The sequence below is a fragment of the Megalops cyprinoides genome, chromosome 9 (assembly GCF_013368585.1).
Source record: "Megalops cyprinoides isolate fMegCyp1 chromosome 9, fMegCyp1.pri, whole genome shotgun sequence".
NCBI classification, from domain to species: domain Eukaryota; kingdom Metazoa; phylum Chordata; class Actinopteri; order Elopiformes; family Megalopidae; genus Megalops; species Megalops cyprinoides.
Genome location: NC_050591.1, coordinates 23,046,698 through 23,061,897, shown reverse-complemented (window position 1 = coordinate 23,061,897; position 15,200 = coordinate 23,046,698). Strand labels below are relative to the sequence as shown.

At 46.7% G+C, this 15,200-nt stretch overlaps 1 protein-coding gene across 8 annotated transcripts in view; it reads left to right on the top strand.

Moving 5' to 3' along the window:
• Window positions 1-3,623: 3,623 nt before the first annotated feature.
• Window positions 3,624-15,200, top strand: part of mecom (MDS1 and EVI1 complex locus) — a 72,083-nt gene continuing 60,506 nt past the window's right edge. For 5 of the 8 annotated variants that reach the window (XM_036536384.1, XM_036536386.1, XM_036536381.1 and 2 more), the window contains exon 1: window positions 3,625-3,731. In XM_036536384.1, coding sequence (XP_036392277.1) covers window positions 3,708-3,731 — 24 coding nt within the window. In that variant the 5' untranslated portion in view covers window positions 3,625-3,707. Of the gene's footprint in view, window positions 3,732-15,200 lie in introns of all 8 variants that reach the window. The other 3 variants (XM_036536385.1, XM_036536383.1, XM_036536380.1) reach the window with 2 other exon arrangements.

Genomic DNA, 15,200 nt, shown 5'->3' with positions numbered 1-15,200 from the left:
GTCCCCAGACTCGGGGCCCGGTCAGTACAGCATTAAGCTTTTTGTCAAAGTGATTAATAGCTCTTTATATCATCTTTAATTCACTCCCTAATGACGGAGGGTCTCTCCGTGCTCCGCGTAATCGCGTGATAGATGAGTCCGAGCAGCACCTCGTGGCAGAGGTGAAAATCATTCCGGCAATGCAAATATCGTCACGGGAACAAATGTTTTCCCCCTTAATAAAAATTAATGAATCCTGCAGCAAAGCTGAGAGGAGAAAAATGGCATTAGAGGGGAGGATGAGTGTGTTCGTGTCTTCATTATTTCTGAAAGAGCCAAAAAAATGAACTAAATTCTCTCTGTTTAATGGTGTCTACTCTGCCTTTTGAAAGCTGTGATTGCGTGAGCCGTCCAGCTGATTTGGTGTTCATTAACAGAGTGTGGAGTGAAAGGGGATTTATAGATGCAGTTCAGATGACAACAGCACGCTAAGCACCGCATACTCTGCAGGACTCCCTGACTGCAGAATCTCAGCAGCCACCGGCCTGCTTAAACAGAGACTCCAGTACAAGGCAAGACAACGCTGATCCTGGGACGTACCTTTGAAACAGGCCACAATGTGGTGACATAAGACAATGTTAAATAACAATACTGGTGATGTGACAGCCTTCAATATAAAAAATGTATCTTCACTGTAATACAATGAATGTGAACATCCATAATAACAAATGCAACATATACAAAATCCAATACCTCCCTAACTATACAATAGATCTCTTTGTTAATTCAGTTAAAGTAGTTTTATTGGCATGACAAATACACATTTCCACTGCCAAAGCATAATCGCATATTTGTAACAAACATAAAAACATATCAGTAGCTAATTTAGTTAAGTGGATGAAAAATAATTAAACATTTCATTTTAATTTAACAAAAAATAAAGTTCATGCTGGGTTTATGTACATTATCTACTGTCCCTGCAGCTTTCTCTTCACTGTCATTTTTCTGTGGGTCATTGACTGTGGTTGCAGTCATAATCTGGGAGTCTAGGACTGCGTACTTCTCAAAGTATGAGGAAAGAAAGCAAGCTTTAAAAACATGGATAGAATTTGTAGTCTGCCTGTCCTGCATTTGGAAAGTATATCTTACTGAAATGAATATGTTTATGGATGGGAACTTTTCAGCTTGAATGAATTGTGTTAGGTTTTGCCTCAAATAAACTGTAAACTCTCTGGTCTAGAGAGAGTATCTGAATGTGAGGCGTTGAGTGGGAGATTCAGTTTCCTTTAAAAGCACTCGGTCTCGATCATATAGCGGAACACACCGCCACAGAGCTAACTGAGTTACAGAGTCCCATGCTGGAAACCATCACACAGCCCTTTAGGAGTGCGTCAGGAGTGCGTCAGGTTTCAGTGCTGGTGATCTGCAGGCCTTTAGAAAGGGCCACCCAACGTGTCACACACAGTGGCAGAGCTGTGGCAGTGAAGGGGATTGTGGGACTGACCGCACCTCCACAGTTACCTCTCCAACTTAACAGCGTCAGCTGGAAACTTCTGCAACTGAAAAACTACATTACATAATTTTTTGCTTGTACATTTAACCACCGTTCCAAAAAACAAAACAAAAAAAAAAACTCTGATGGCCCATTTGTGTTTGCTGGGGAAAGAAAGGAGAAAATGAGAACTAACCTTTTGATCTGGTATTTAAAAAGAAACAGGAACCCTAAAAAAATAGTTCAAAAAATAGTTGCCTGAAAATAGTTGCGTTTTTTGAGATCACTTTTACAGCACGCTTTCATAGTTTCATGCAAGAGCCTGCAGCTTAGCGTGCCTGAACCTCAGTGGGTTGTGGCATCGGCATTCGCTGCCAGCCCTTCAAGAGCCCTTCCTGGTGTTGGGGGGGAGGGTGGACCAAGGGTCAGCATAGAGGGGGGTCGTGGTAGATCAAAGCGGGGAATGAAAAGATGGGCTCAGGCCTGACAGCGCTGCCGCAAAGTCGCGCTGCGCACACTCGCGCTGATGTGAAGGAATGTCGAATGGCAGAAGATGCGCAGGAGCAAGCCTAATCGCTCATTAGGGCTCTCTGCTGCATGTCGGACCTCATTAGGAGCGCGAGTCTAATTACACACGAAGGACACCGTGAGAGCTGCTGCTTCCTGTGGATCACTTCCTGCAGCACGGGCGGCTCGGCGGCAGAGCTCTGACACAGCACTGAGCCTGAGCTCCAGAGCCAGTGGGGACTGCTGTAGACCTGCAGTTCTGTACAGGGGACAATGTTTTAGGGGGACACTTTTGGGGGATGCTACTGTAATGGGACAATGTGGCAGGGGGACAGTCTAATAGGGTGTAGGTGGAACAGTGTTGTAGCTGATAAGTTATATAGGAGGACATTCTTGTGGGGGATAGTGTTGTAATGGGGCAGTGTTGTGGAGGACAGTGTTACTGGGGACAGTGTTGTGGGGGTACAGTGTTATGTAGTGTACAGTAGTCTGAGCAGAAGGCTCCTGAGCCACGCGCTGCTCTTCCTCTCAGAGTGGAACTGGGGGTCACAGGTCAGGCGGTGGTGTCCACCCTCACTTTACTCATAATTAACCTTTCTGACTGTGCTTCCTCTGAAAGTGCCCTGTGTTTTCATTCTAAATAACAGTGATGGATTTCGGAAAAGGAAACATAAAGCCGTGGGGCAGCACAATGTGGAGCTGTCCCGGCCGACCCGTCTGCGGAGAGATAAAAACAATCCAAAAGCAAGTCCCTGTAGGCTGGACACAATCCTTCTGGGGCAGGACATGCACTTATTACTGTTCGCTGGTACTTTCCTTTAAATGTTTACTTGGACTGCTGTCGTAATATTTTTATTAGACTTGTTTGATAAAAAAAAAAATCAGTCTTTAGTCCTCCATATTTTCATTGGGATATTTAAAGCTTGATTCTGTCTGCCTGAAAAAACAATGTCTTACTTGCAGAGTAACCTCTTTTTTCTGCCATGTTGGAGACACTGGTTACAGAATTCCCTGCAACATTACTATATTGCTTTCCACGCATTATTTCAACTCCTGCATTCCTCACAGGGCTACTGATCAACTGCCGACAGGTGTAGATTGCAGGTGATGACTGCTAGTAATGAAATCTGTACTGATAGTTAGTGTTGACTACATGTGTAGACCATTAGTTTTGAGCATTGATGTTGACAACAGGTGAATGGTGTTGACTGTTGAGTGCTGGTTTTTACTACAGGTGATGACTACAGGTGTTTGCTGTTAGGGTTGATCCCTGGGGCTGGCCACAGGTGATAACAGCAGGTGTTGACTGCAAGTGTTGATCAGAGGTGATGACCACGTGTAATGACTGCAGGTGTTGAGCACAGGCAGCAGGTTCAGGTCTGAATCACACCCCTGATGTTGTTCCTCTCCTGCAGGTGAAAGGGGTGAATTTGCGCCCTTCCCTGCTGCTGCCCTGGAGGATGTGGGGGATTTGGAAGGAGACCACGCCCCCCTGGGTCCGCCCTTGGACGAGCTCACGTCGCCTGCCCTGTCCAGCGACACTGCGTCCCCTGTGCACCCCTCCCCATTCCAGGCCCCCATCTACGCACCCAACGACCTGCTTGTGCCCCCGGACTTCGAGTTGCGGGAGTCCAGCGTGGCGCCCGCCGGCCTGGGCGTGTGGGCGCGCCGTAGGGTGGAGCACGGGGAGCGCCTGGGGCCGTATGATGTCCAGCACAGGTCTCCGCTGATGGAGCGCATGCACGGCTGGGAGGTAGGGGTCCGAAACATGTCTCCTCTCGCTGCCGCGTTGGGAGGTGGGGTTTGTTTGTCTGGAAGCAGCCGGGACTTTCATAACCTGCCTGTTATAGTCCTATGGTCTCGCAAGAATTTTTAAATCTGTGAACAAACTGTTCAAATTGTTTTTGTGGCTATAGTGTGAGCTCCTTCCTTCCTTGCAGGTCAGGATGGCACAGGGTTTAAGATTGCATGGAGTTTCAGAGAGTCCAAAACAGTGGATGTGCACCAGAGCCCAGTGCTCACGTTCAGTGCTCTTAACTCAATTAAAATGAAAAGGCATAAATTAGGGTTTTATCACAGTTAAAGACCCACACCGAAGCCTCTCCAATCAGGGATTTGGCAGTCAATGCACAAAATCGAAGGCAGGGTCACAGGACAAGGTCAAAGGTTAGGTGTGGACTCGGTCAGTCAGCTTCATTTTTCTTTGTGGGATTTTTTTTTTTTTGGAGGGGGGGTGGAGAGGGGAGTTGAATCAGGCTGATTGTCAGAGGCACACTTCACACAGACCTCACAGTAGTCACCAGCCAGTTTCACACTGCCAACATGAAACTGACCCTCAGACACACACCCGGGGTTCAGCTCTTCTCCCTGCGGTTAAAGTGTCTGGGACAGATGGTTTGGTTCAGTTTCGTCTAGAGTCCTTAGCAGTTCATTTGTTGTCTTGCTTGAAAAAGAAATACGTCCACCGCTGTCAGAGAAAAGATATCACTTTTTACATTTGCGCACATTAGGTTTAATATGATTGAAAAAGTCTATGTCTCTCAGCTGGAGATTTACTGCCAGCTGAACAAGCTCTCGTTTTTTTTTTTCCCATGGAAGGAAATAAAGAAAAAAGGTTTCATGAATTTTAATCTGGATATAATTTATGGGAAGCTTGAATAATATGTATTTAAAAAGCTGAAGAGCTAGGAGTGGGGGACACAGGGAAAGATGGGAGCGCGTGGAGGCAGCACTGTATCATTGTGTTTAATTACTGCCCTGACAGGGGCTATAATTCTCTCCATTAAGTAAATAAGTTGTAAAGAATTTATGATGAAATGGCACATTATTCAGAGAGGATATTCAGCGATGACATCGCTGCATTAAATATGGTAAACGCCATTAGGGCCCAACAGTCAATATGCCAATATGCATGCGCCTGTAAAAATGAAAGTGACTTGGTAAATGTAATCAGGATGGATCTGTTTGCTTTCATCATCAATTCTGCATGGGTGCCCGGGTGATGTCACCGACCAGGGAGCGATAAACCTGCGCCCATCTGGACGGGGTGATAAATCGGCCGCTGCTTTGAGCCGGTGACATCGCGGTGCCACTCCTCCTCGCCATCAGAATAAATCTGTGGGCGTTATTAATACGGCGAGGCTGAATTATGGGTGAGGAGGTTTCTGTAAATAAACAGCAACGTGCTGTCAGAGCTGCAGATCATCAGGTTTCCATTCGTTTCAGTAAATATTCTGCGCTCCAGAGGGAGAGATAGAAGGTGAGAGGGAGAGAAAGAAAGGGATGTCAGTTTGAGAGAGAAGAGAGGATACAGTCAGCCTGTAACTTTAACTAGGCTATATACTGAGCACCTTGTCAATCATTGCTTATTTCCAGAGCCTGGCTCTGCTCTGCGCACCAGGTGACACGGTGACTGAATGGGGCTGACTCATTTCTGCCTCTTTGTGGCCTGTGTGTATTTGTGAGGTTGTAGGGTGTGCTCTCCATCTTCTCTCTCTCTCTCTCTCTCTCTCTCTCTCTCTCCCTCCCTCTCTCTCCCTACTTTCTTCTGCTTCCTTTTTACCCCATCTTGGAACTCCAGTATTAGTTTCTAACAGTTTGTAACTCCTGTGTTAGCATTTAAAGGCTATAGATACCTGGTAATGCTAAAAGTTTTTTTTTTTTGTCTCGACAGACCTCATCAGCGCCAATAGACACTCAGTGTCCGTTCCGCCTCTGAGTTTTGCACAAGCCCACTAAAGTGCTGCTCAGACAGGAGGCAGAACAAGTTACATTTGTCAAAGTGAGCGAGGTGTGTGTGTGTGTGTGGGGGAGGACTGGACTCTTCTTCCATGGGACATGTTGTTGTTTCTGGAAGAAATCCCTACTGCTATAATGAATACATACTTCTTCTCTTGTAAAACTTGATTTCCAGCAAGGTTTGCTTTTGCCAGATGTGAACTTTGTGCAGTGTTTTCGTGAAGTTACCATCCTCCTGATTACTGTTGCATGTCAGTACGTATTGATTTAATGAACTTTTTTTTCATAGATTTTCATTGTTTGACCTCACAGATATGAGGTGTATCATATTATCACCTCAAGTAGATTAGTGATAAAAAAGCAAACAGATCAACATCGGGATTGAACAAATTGATTTTATGATGATAAAATGAGCAGAAGTCGAGCAGTGCAGCTTTATGTTTACTATTATAAGATGAGACTTAATAAAAAAAACCATATGTACACACTATGAAAAAATCATTTGTTTCGTTTTATATTTCTGAAGTAATGTATGATGTTATATATCTATATTAAGTTATTCCTAATACACATTCTAATACACTATTCTACATCAGCCTCCCTCAGCTATACTTTCTTGTGCTCATGTATGGTTAGTTATACTAAGACATGATAAAACACGATTAGGAATATTTCATCATGGTTAGTTGTTGGTTATGGTTAGTCCTTAGTTGTGGTTCGTTATGACAAGTCATGATTAGTCATGCTTAGCCATAGTTATGAATACTTACAGGAGCAGAATTGTGTATAATTAATCATAGCTAGTCAAGGTCAAATAGAAATCACAGATAGTTGTGATTAGTTGTGGTTAGTTGTGATTCTGTCGTGTCTAGTCACACTTAATTATGGATAGTTGTGGTGAGTCATGGTTGGTGATAGTATGGTAATGGGTATTTAATATGCAGAGGCATTTGTTAAGGCTGTCTTTTTTTTGAGTTAGAAAAATTTGAGCAGCTCTCACCACAGTGGTACTGGGTATAGAGGCCATGCAGAGGCGAGGAAGGGGGGGGGGGGTGCAGTTGGGTTACTAAAGGGGTGTTGAGGGCTTTTGTGTGCCCCATCGATGGGGAGGGCAGGGGGGTGGGGGGGCTGGGTCAAAGGAGATTATCAGGGAGTGTGATAATGGCTCTGGAGGATTAGATCTCACGCCTGGCCCTGCCCAGCGCAGACGACACAGACCGGGCTCGGCAGGGTTTTGTGATGCAGAAACTCAGATGACAGGTCAGGATGCGAACGCGGCCAGGGGATATGTGTGGGGGGCGGGGCCGTCGTGAGGGGCTAAGCCCTTGTCCTGAATGAATGCAGATGTTTTTGCACTGTCCCCTGTCCTGATGACAGCTTGTCACCTCATTCTCATGCCCCCCCCAACCTCTGAGACTCTCTGCAGATGCTATCTGACACAGCGTCACTGAGGATGGAACATCGGTTGAAATCATGAAGTTCATACGCACTCCAGCTAAACAAGGATTCATAAGGCCAGTTGCCATCTGAAATCATATTTAGAGATGTATTTTTAAATATTTGGGTAATCATATTTTCACTGATTTACAGTGTTCTAAAGTCTAAAATGCAGTATAATTTATGTTGATTCTGAGTGGGATTTATTTCTAATTTTGTTACAAAATGTATCAGAGTATAAAGGAAGTAAAAAGAGTCCTGCGAGAGATGTGTCTGAAAAATTCAGAGGAGGTTTGAACATATTGCAGTGGGACTTGCAGGGCCTTGTGGTGTGAATGTTTGCGGGTTGTAAAGTGGACAATAAAAGCCATTGTTTAAAGCTGTATAGCGGTGCTTCTCTCTGCCGGGACCTGGGGCCAGCTGGACGTCTTCCCGTGCCATATTCCAAACCAGCAGCGGTGGTGCAGGGCTGTGGGGAGTGCGAGCTGGAGTTGCCATGTTGTGTCTTAGTGCCTCGTTATGATCCCGGGTGCTATTTGTAATTAGAGCTAAGCGACTGCGTCAGGCCTTGCCGTGTCTCTCGGTTATTGTGGCGCTAAAAGAGGCCAGGCTCTCTCTTCAGGAAGGGGCTCTTTTGTTCCGCTAATTCGGTCGGAGTGGACGTGGCTCTCAGCGGCCGAACCTCCCGTGCCCCCGCCCATTGTGTGTGGGAATAGAGCTGTGCCCAGGAGGCGTAATCAGCTTACTGCAACAAGGCCCTGCTCAGGGCCCTTCTCCCAGGGCCCCGCCCAAAAGGGCTGTGGGGGGGGGGGGGCTACCCCCAGGGCAACGCCCTCAGGAGGCCCACTCCCAGGGCAAAACCCACAGGTCCCTATCCATAGATACCACCTACAGTGATTACTCTTAGAGGCACACTCACCTGACTCCACCCACATGGGCCACGCCCATTTGACTCCACCCACAGGGACTGTGCTCAGAGCCCCATCCACAGGACCTGCCCATCAATTACTATAATTCCATCCCATAACTTCAATTACTGAAACTGCTTTTTTCTCCATCTGTATTACCCACTCTCTTACCCTTTCTCTCTCCTCTCTTCTTATTCTGAGCAAAGGAGCCAGAATTTTATTCCCCTCTTTAAATAGCAGGAGAATTGGTGTCTTTTCAAAAGTGTTCCATTTGACTGAATTGCAATTCTTTTTGTGTACATTACACTGTTTGGTGCACCTCCTGGTGTTTCTATGTGTGTGTGCCCATGTGTGTGTGTATGTTTGACCTCACACTTGAGACTGGAGCTCACAAAGAGAGAAAAGAAAAAAGACATCCTCCACAAGTGGATTTCTAAATTCTTTCAGTTGTTTTGAGGCGACTCTCCGTCTCTCTCCATATCTGCGTCCCCTTCCCATTCTCTGTCTTCGCCTCCTTCTTTTCTCCCTGCCTGTCTCTCTCCCTCCTCTCTCCCTCTCTCTCTCCCCCTCCCTCCCTCTCTCTCTGTTTCAGGTCCCTGTGGGGAGTGGAAGCTAGGTTAACTAATTGTACAAAGTGGGAGTGAATGGTCGAAGGACAGAGAAGGACATTAGAATCAGAAGAAGGTGTACACAGAGGACAAAGCCAGCGGGAGGACATTGTGATTAGGAGGAAGCAGGAAGACTGGAAAGGTCACTGACCTTATTAGGTCCAGAGAGAATAGAGGGACGGGCGGCTTTCACCTGTGGAGAAAGACCCAGCAGGGAAGTGGGGGGGTGCCTTTAGAAAAAGTAATTCTGGACCCTTCCCAACATCTCACTCTACACTGAGGAATTTCGGCACACAGTATATCCCACGCCAATACGCAACCAGGACACACTAAATCTGAGACATAACACACATAACAGACACACTCTCACTCACCCACGCACAACACACGCGAATTAACGACTCGACATACATTGACATACATTGGATGAATATAGATATTCATTGTGAATATCTGTTTTTATTGGAAATTGCCTCTCCTCGGTTTAAAGAGTGCTGATGAGGTAGGGGAGCAGAGAAGTCTTTGGTGTCACAGAACACTCTATATGCCCCCCCCCCCCAACCCCCTCCCTGCATGCAGCTGTCCCTGTATGTGTGGCTCCAGCAGGAAGCTGTGATCAGTGTGAGGTAAAACTGGGGGGGGGGGGGGGGGGGGGGTGTGGCTGAAATCTACTGCTTTAAAGTCAAACACAGAGAGCTGACACAGAGCAGGAGCTGTGGCAGGACAGCTGTAAAATGAACCTGTAAGCGTTTACAGATTTACGCTGCACCCAGTCTGTGTCACGTCACTATAACATTTCTATACACTGCTGATCACTGTGTGGGTGTGTGTGTGTGGGTGTGCGTGTGTGTGTGAGTGTATGGGTGGGTTTGTGTGTGTGTGTGTACGTGTGCATTTGTGTGTGTTTATGTGGGTTTGTGTGTGTGTGTGTGTGTGTGTGTGCATACGGGTTTGTGTGTGTGTGTGTGTGTGAGTTAGATCAGAGGGTTGAAAGGTTTTTATTGTTGCGGTGTGAAGGCTTGATAAGCACAGGTCTGGTTAGACCATATTACCAGGTTAAGAACTAAATTACCAGCACTCTCAAACCCTGACATAGAAAAACACCACACTCCTCCTCCAGTTACTCAACAGTAGAATGGGAACATTAGGAGATCAGAGAGAAAGCAGAGGCCAGAGAGCTGTAATGAGGTCTGAACTCTGAAAGTGCTTTATTATTTCATAATGCTTTAAATTTGCTCCATATGAGAGAGGTTGCGTGCAGAAGTCAGTATTTATCTACACTGTCACTTTGGCTATAGCCTCTGAAACCACTGCAATTTACAGGAAATCCAATTGCTACAGCTGTTCACCTCTACAAACTGCATCCCTACCCCTATCCCAACACACTGGTCTCACATATCAACACACTGTAGTCAACTGATGTCACACCTCAACACTCTATTCTCACCACAGTGCCCATCCACCCCAACACACTCGACTTAACACACTGCTCCCACACTTCAACACCCACACTGCTCCCACACTATATAATGTCAAAATATTGAACTTGAATATTTTGTACAAGTCTGTCTTTTTGATTAATTTAAAAACAAACATTTTATTAGATTTTTACTATAATTTTACATTTTTGATACTTTATACAGTGTCTTTGATATTTAAAATACCAAGTATGCAGTGAAGAAACTCTTCATATAGAGTTTCCCCTTCATCCTGTCTTTTTTAAATCACATTTTTGCACACTTTCCTATGCGTTTCTCTCCGTTCTGCTGGGGTTTCTGTGGAGTGGCTGTGACTGTGTGGCACACAGCTAGCGGCAGATGCACAGTGTGGAGCAGATAAAGTTTTGCAGGCGGTGGAAGGAGTTTTTTGGGGGTTTTTTTTTTTAGTGAACCCTCTCGCTGTTGGAGAGAAGGAGCAGAAGTGCACTTTGAGCGGCGCTGCTGGCGGGAGCGGGGCGGAACATGCGCTGGCTCGCTAACGCTCTCCATTCCCCCCTTCGCCCGTAATGGGATTTTCCGGAGTGCAGCGTGCAGTCTGAGCGGGACTCTGCTGGACGGCGAACACAGATGAGGGTTAATGCGGCCGAACGTCTCTCGGCTGCGCCGACGCTTTGGGAGCCTCCGCCAGGCCCTGCCGTCGGCCCACCGTGTCAGCACCAATCCGTCAGAAAGGATTTCTCCCGGCTAAACTCTGCGGCCACTTCTGACGTCTCCAACAAACTAATTGTTGTCTTCGGCCCGGAGAGCCTGTGAAGTCCTAACGAGTTAGCGTCTTCCGCAGAGATGAGAAAAGGGGACTCGCTCGGCCCATTTCTCACCCCGCCCCACTCTGTCATCAGCCGAAACAAAAGGCGGGCGCAGACAGGAGGAGCGGGGACGCCCTGGGTCTCTGAGAAAGGGGGACAGAACATCCATCTTCTCGCCTCCTCCGATTGTCCCTTTTCTCGCGGCCGTCCCATGGCTGCGTCGCGTCCCCCTCACAAGCTCCGTATGACAGGCTTTGTGATGTCTTTAGAGCACCAGGGACCCTCGCTTTCGGCTGCGGTCCTCGTCTGCCCTGAGTGACAGTGGGACAGGGTCCAACTGCCACCCAGGACACACAGCCATAAATCATCCTGCTGGCAACAGACGGCTGGACCGGGCTCACTTCCTGAACGGCTACCAGTTCCTGCAGGGGACAAAAAGCCTATTGTCAGGTCTGGGCAACCGGCTCCTCTCCCTTTGAGGGTGTTGAGGTTTATGAGCGAAGCTGAGAGAGGCTGAGAGTGAGAGAGGGCCAAGAGTGAGAGTGAGAGAGAAGAGAAAGACAGAGAGAGACACACATACATATACATCCAGACACAGAGAGACAGACAGAGAGAGAGGAGAGAGAGAAGAGACACAAGTAGACACACAGACTTGGGCAAAGAGAGAGCAGGGACACACAGAGGCAGTGAGACAGGAACAGAGAGATGCAGTGTATAGGAGATGTGGTTCTTGGAGATGACACACACTCAGTCTGCACTGAAGCTTGTCCCAGCCTTGCTTATTTTATTTAGGATTCATTTTTTTTTTTCTGTCTTGAGCCTCTCTCTGTTTTGGTTTTTCCGCCAGAGTGTCAGGATGTGAGAGAGATGTTGTTTTTCTACACATCAAAAAGGCAATATGGCTCCTGTGAGAGACGGAGCTGAAGTCTGTGGTGCTCCAGTAAATCTCTGCGCTGCGTCTCCTGCAGCCTGTGTGCGCCGAGAGCCGTAATGAAGCTGGAAAATAAACATTCCTGCTGAGGTTCTCAGAGAAATCAGGGTTTATTCAGAAAACAGCACATTCCTCCCAACATTCACAGCACCCCGCGTCTCTCACCGAAATGCTCCATAACCTCAGGCTGCATCTTTCCACAAACCTGAAATTAAACCCGCTTCTCGTCAAAGAAAGAAGGTCTTGTCTGATGTGTCTTTTGAAAAGTGCTAAAGCTTTATTACTTTATTACTTTACTTCGTTACTTTATAAGAATGTGACATTAAATATGAAAGTACTTTCTGCTCTGCTGTAAACTGTGAGTCGTGGGTGTGAGCTGAGGCGTCTGCCCTCTCTTCTTTATGTGTGGTACTCATTGGGTCAATCGCAGTATGCACTGGACCGCAGTTTACCTGACCCTGTATCACAGAGCTATGGAATAGTATAGAACTTAGTATGGAATTTAGCTATCCTTAATTCATGTGTTAATGCGTTAAAAGTCCCTTGAGATAAAAGGCAGTGTAGGATGGCACTCGTGTCAAGGTTCAGATGAAAAAAATGGTCTCAATATCAGTGTGTCGTCATTGTTATGGAGCTTGGCTTGTAACTGAAAGATTACAGAAACTGAAAGGTTTAAATTGTAGGTGTAAAGCTATCACTGCACTGTTGGCTAAGTACCTGAATTGCTTTGGTAAATATTCAGCTATGTAAATGGATCATTTGTACAAATTCATGGTATGTACATTAACAGGCTTGGATATGTGGTATGTCAGTTAATGTGATAAATGATGCAACTGAAGCTTGTACCTTACCAAAGGGAATACACTGCATACTTTAAACATTAAATTTGTGGTGTTTTTTAATGAAACCGTACCAAACACAGTGTAGGCTTGAAACAAAAGACGAAGAGTGGCGAAAGAAGAGGCCTGGAGTGTGAGTGTCAGCCAGTGTGCGGACAGGTGCATTAAGCAGATTTTTCACACAGATGAAAATGTTGGCTGTCACATTTTGCCACTCGCATCGTTCACGCGGGACCCGCCGCGCCAAATAGGCCTGCCACATCCTGTCATCAGGGTAACGGATGTCCCCCCATCAGGCCGTCGTTACGGTCCCATCGTTTTGGGGGTGCGAGTTGGGGGCCCTGCGATGAGCCGTCCTTCTCTCTCTCTCTCCGGGTCTGTCGTCCCCTGCAGGGGGAGGAGGGAACGGTCCCCTTTCTCATCCAGTACCAATAGCTGCTACCAGAGGCCCATAAATCCCTACCGCAGCCAAGACCTGTAACCCGGCAGCTGTCATAAATAACCACAACCTATCTGAAAGGAAGATGGGGCATTAGAAGCTATTTACACTGCAGGAGCCGTGCTATCGATCAGCCACAGCGGGCCCATAGATAAGACGGCGATGATGTCATCATTATTGATGATGATTCCTGACAGAACAGCTACAGAGGAATTATCTGAGCGACAGCTCCATCCGTTTCAGGGAGATGATGCATTCTGCTGTAAGGAGAAACCGTCAGGGGGGTCGCGCTGCAGCGGCACTGAGGCCTGGATCCCGCCTTCTGAATAATACCTCAATGCTCTCTTGCTGCAGAGGCTGATGCCAGCATTGTAATGAGACTAATAAAGAGGGACATAGAGCAGTTTCAAGCGTGTGTCCTCACGGAGTGGATATGTGTCTCCAAAGTGCAACCCAGGCTCACTGATGACACAAAGACTCACAGAGGCTTGCAGGCTGTAACACACAAACAGGCCAGGGGCTCTCTGAGACACACACACACACACGCACACACATACACACACAAACACACACACAAGTAAGCCTCCGGCCTGCTCTAGTGAGAGAGGTGAGACTGTGAGTAGCAGACATGCCCAGTGATAGACAGGCTAGTACAGTGCAGTACACTCACGCTTTTTGTTTTGTCAGAAGTCTGTCAAAATTGGACTGTCCAAAAGGCACGCTGGCCATCTTGCTCCCTCTGACAATTAATGTTTTCTGGTGAAACATTAATACTTTCATTCTTTAAATAATTTTGCAGTTCTTTAATACACAGGGGTGGCAAAATGGAAGATAGGAAGTGAGTGTGTGCAAAATGTATTACATTGACTCTATTAAACCTATTCTTAGTCCCAAATACGCACTGAAATTTCTTAAAAACACTTTTTTTCTATACACGCTCCATCTAACACATAAGTTCTGCAGTACCTTTCAGAGGAAAACTATTGCACTGTTCGTAAAGGTATACCTATCTTCAGCATGCAAAACCAAATAATGAAAAAAAAAAACTGAACAAATTACTTAATGTGCTTCTGTAGTAATCAGAATTGCTAGCTGTTTATCCGTCAATAATAATTTGTTGGCTGTGCTGGACAAAACTCACACAGATGAGTATTGATTATTTCTGAGCCGAGTGCTGTAAAGAAACTGGATTTTACTGGAATGGAAATGGGCAGACAGCTGGTCACAGTGGAGCCTTGTCATCCACAGAGAGCAGGGTCTGCAGGCTGTCAACCTGGAATCAGAGACTCAGAGAACTGGGGTGGAGTTGGGATAGAAGTCAGGGTGGCGTGGAGCTGGGAGGGAAGTCAGGGAAGTGTAGAGCTGGGACAGAGAAGCCAGAGTAGTGTGGAGTTAGAATGGAGAAGCCAGGGAGCTCGGTGGACTACTTTTCTGTTTGCCTCTGTACAACACTGTATCCCTGTGGCAGTGCGTCAGTGTCACGCTGTCATTGTGTTACCATGCCATTGCACTGCTGTCCCTGCGTCACTGCATCTGCGTCACTGTGCCTCTGTCAGTGAGTCTATGTCTGTGTCACTGTGCCAGTGTCACTGTGTCACCATACCATTGTGTGACTGTGTCTGCATCATTGCACAGGTTATCCTCAGGTCATGAAGTCACCAAGCAGGCCATTCCCAGCCCACTTATCAATGATATCAAGTCAGGTATTGTGCTGAATGTAAGGGAGGTGTGGCCAAAACAGAGGAGGCCTGGGTGTGTTCAGCAACAGACCCTGACAACACAGACACACACAGACCGTGACAGGACAGAGACACACAAACCCTTACAACATAAACACACAGACACACAGACCCTGAACATAGAGTCTGTAGGAATGCTGGTTTAAAAACTGTGTGTAGAAATGGAGTTATGCAGAGCCCTTGGCAGAGCCCCACAGTTTCAGTATATTACATGGCCGGTCTCCCAGAGGAGCAGCAGCATTATTGTGAATATTACTGCAGAAGTTCTATCCCAATTATTGGGAATATTACCGCAGAAGTTCTGGCCCGGCTCCAGTTGGTACGGCCTGCAAGCAAGC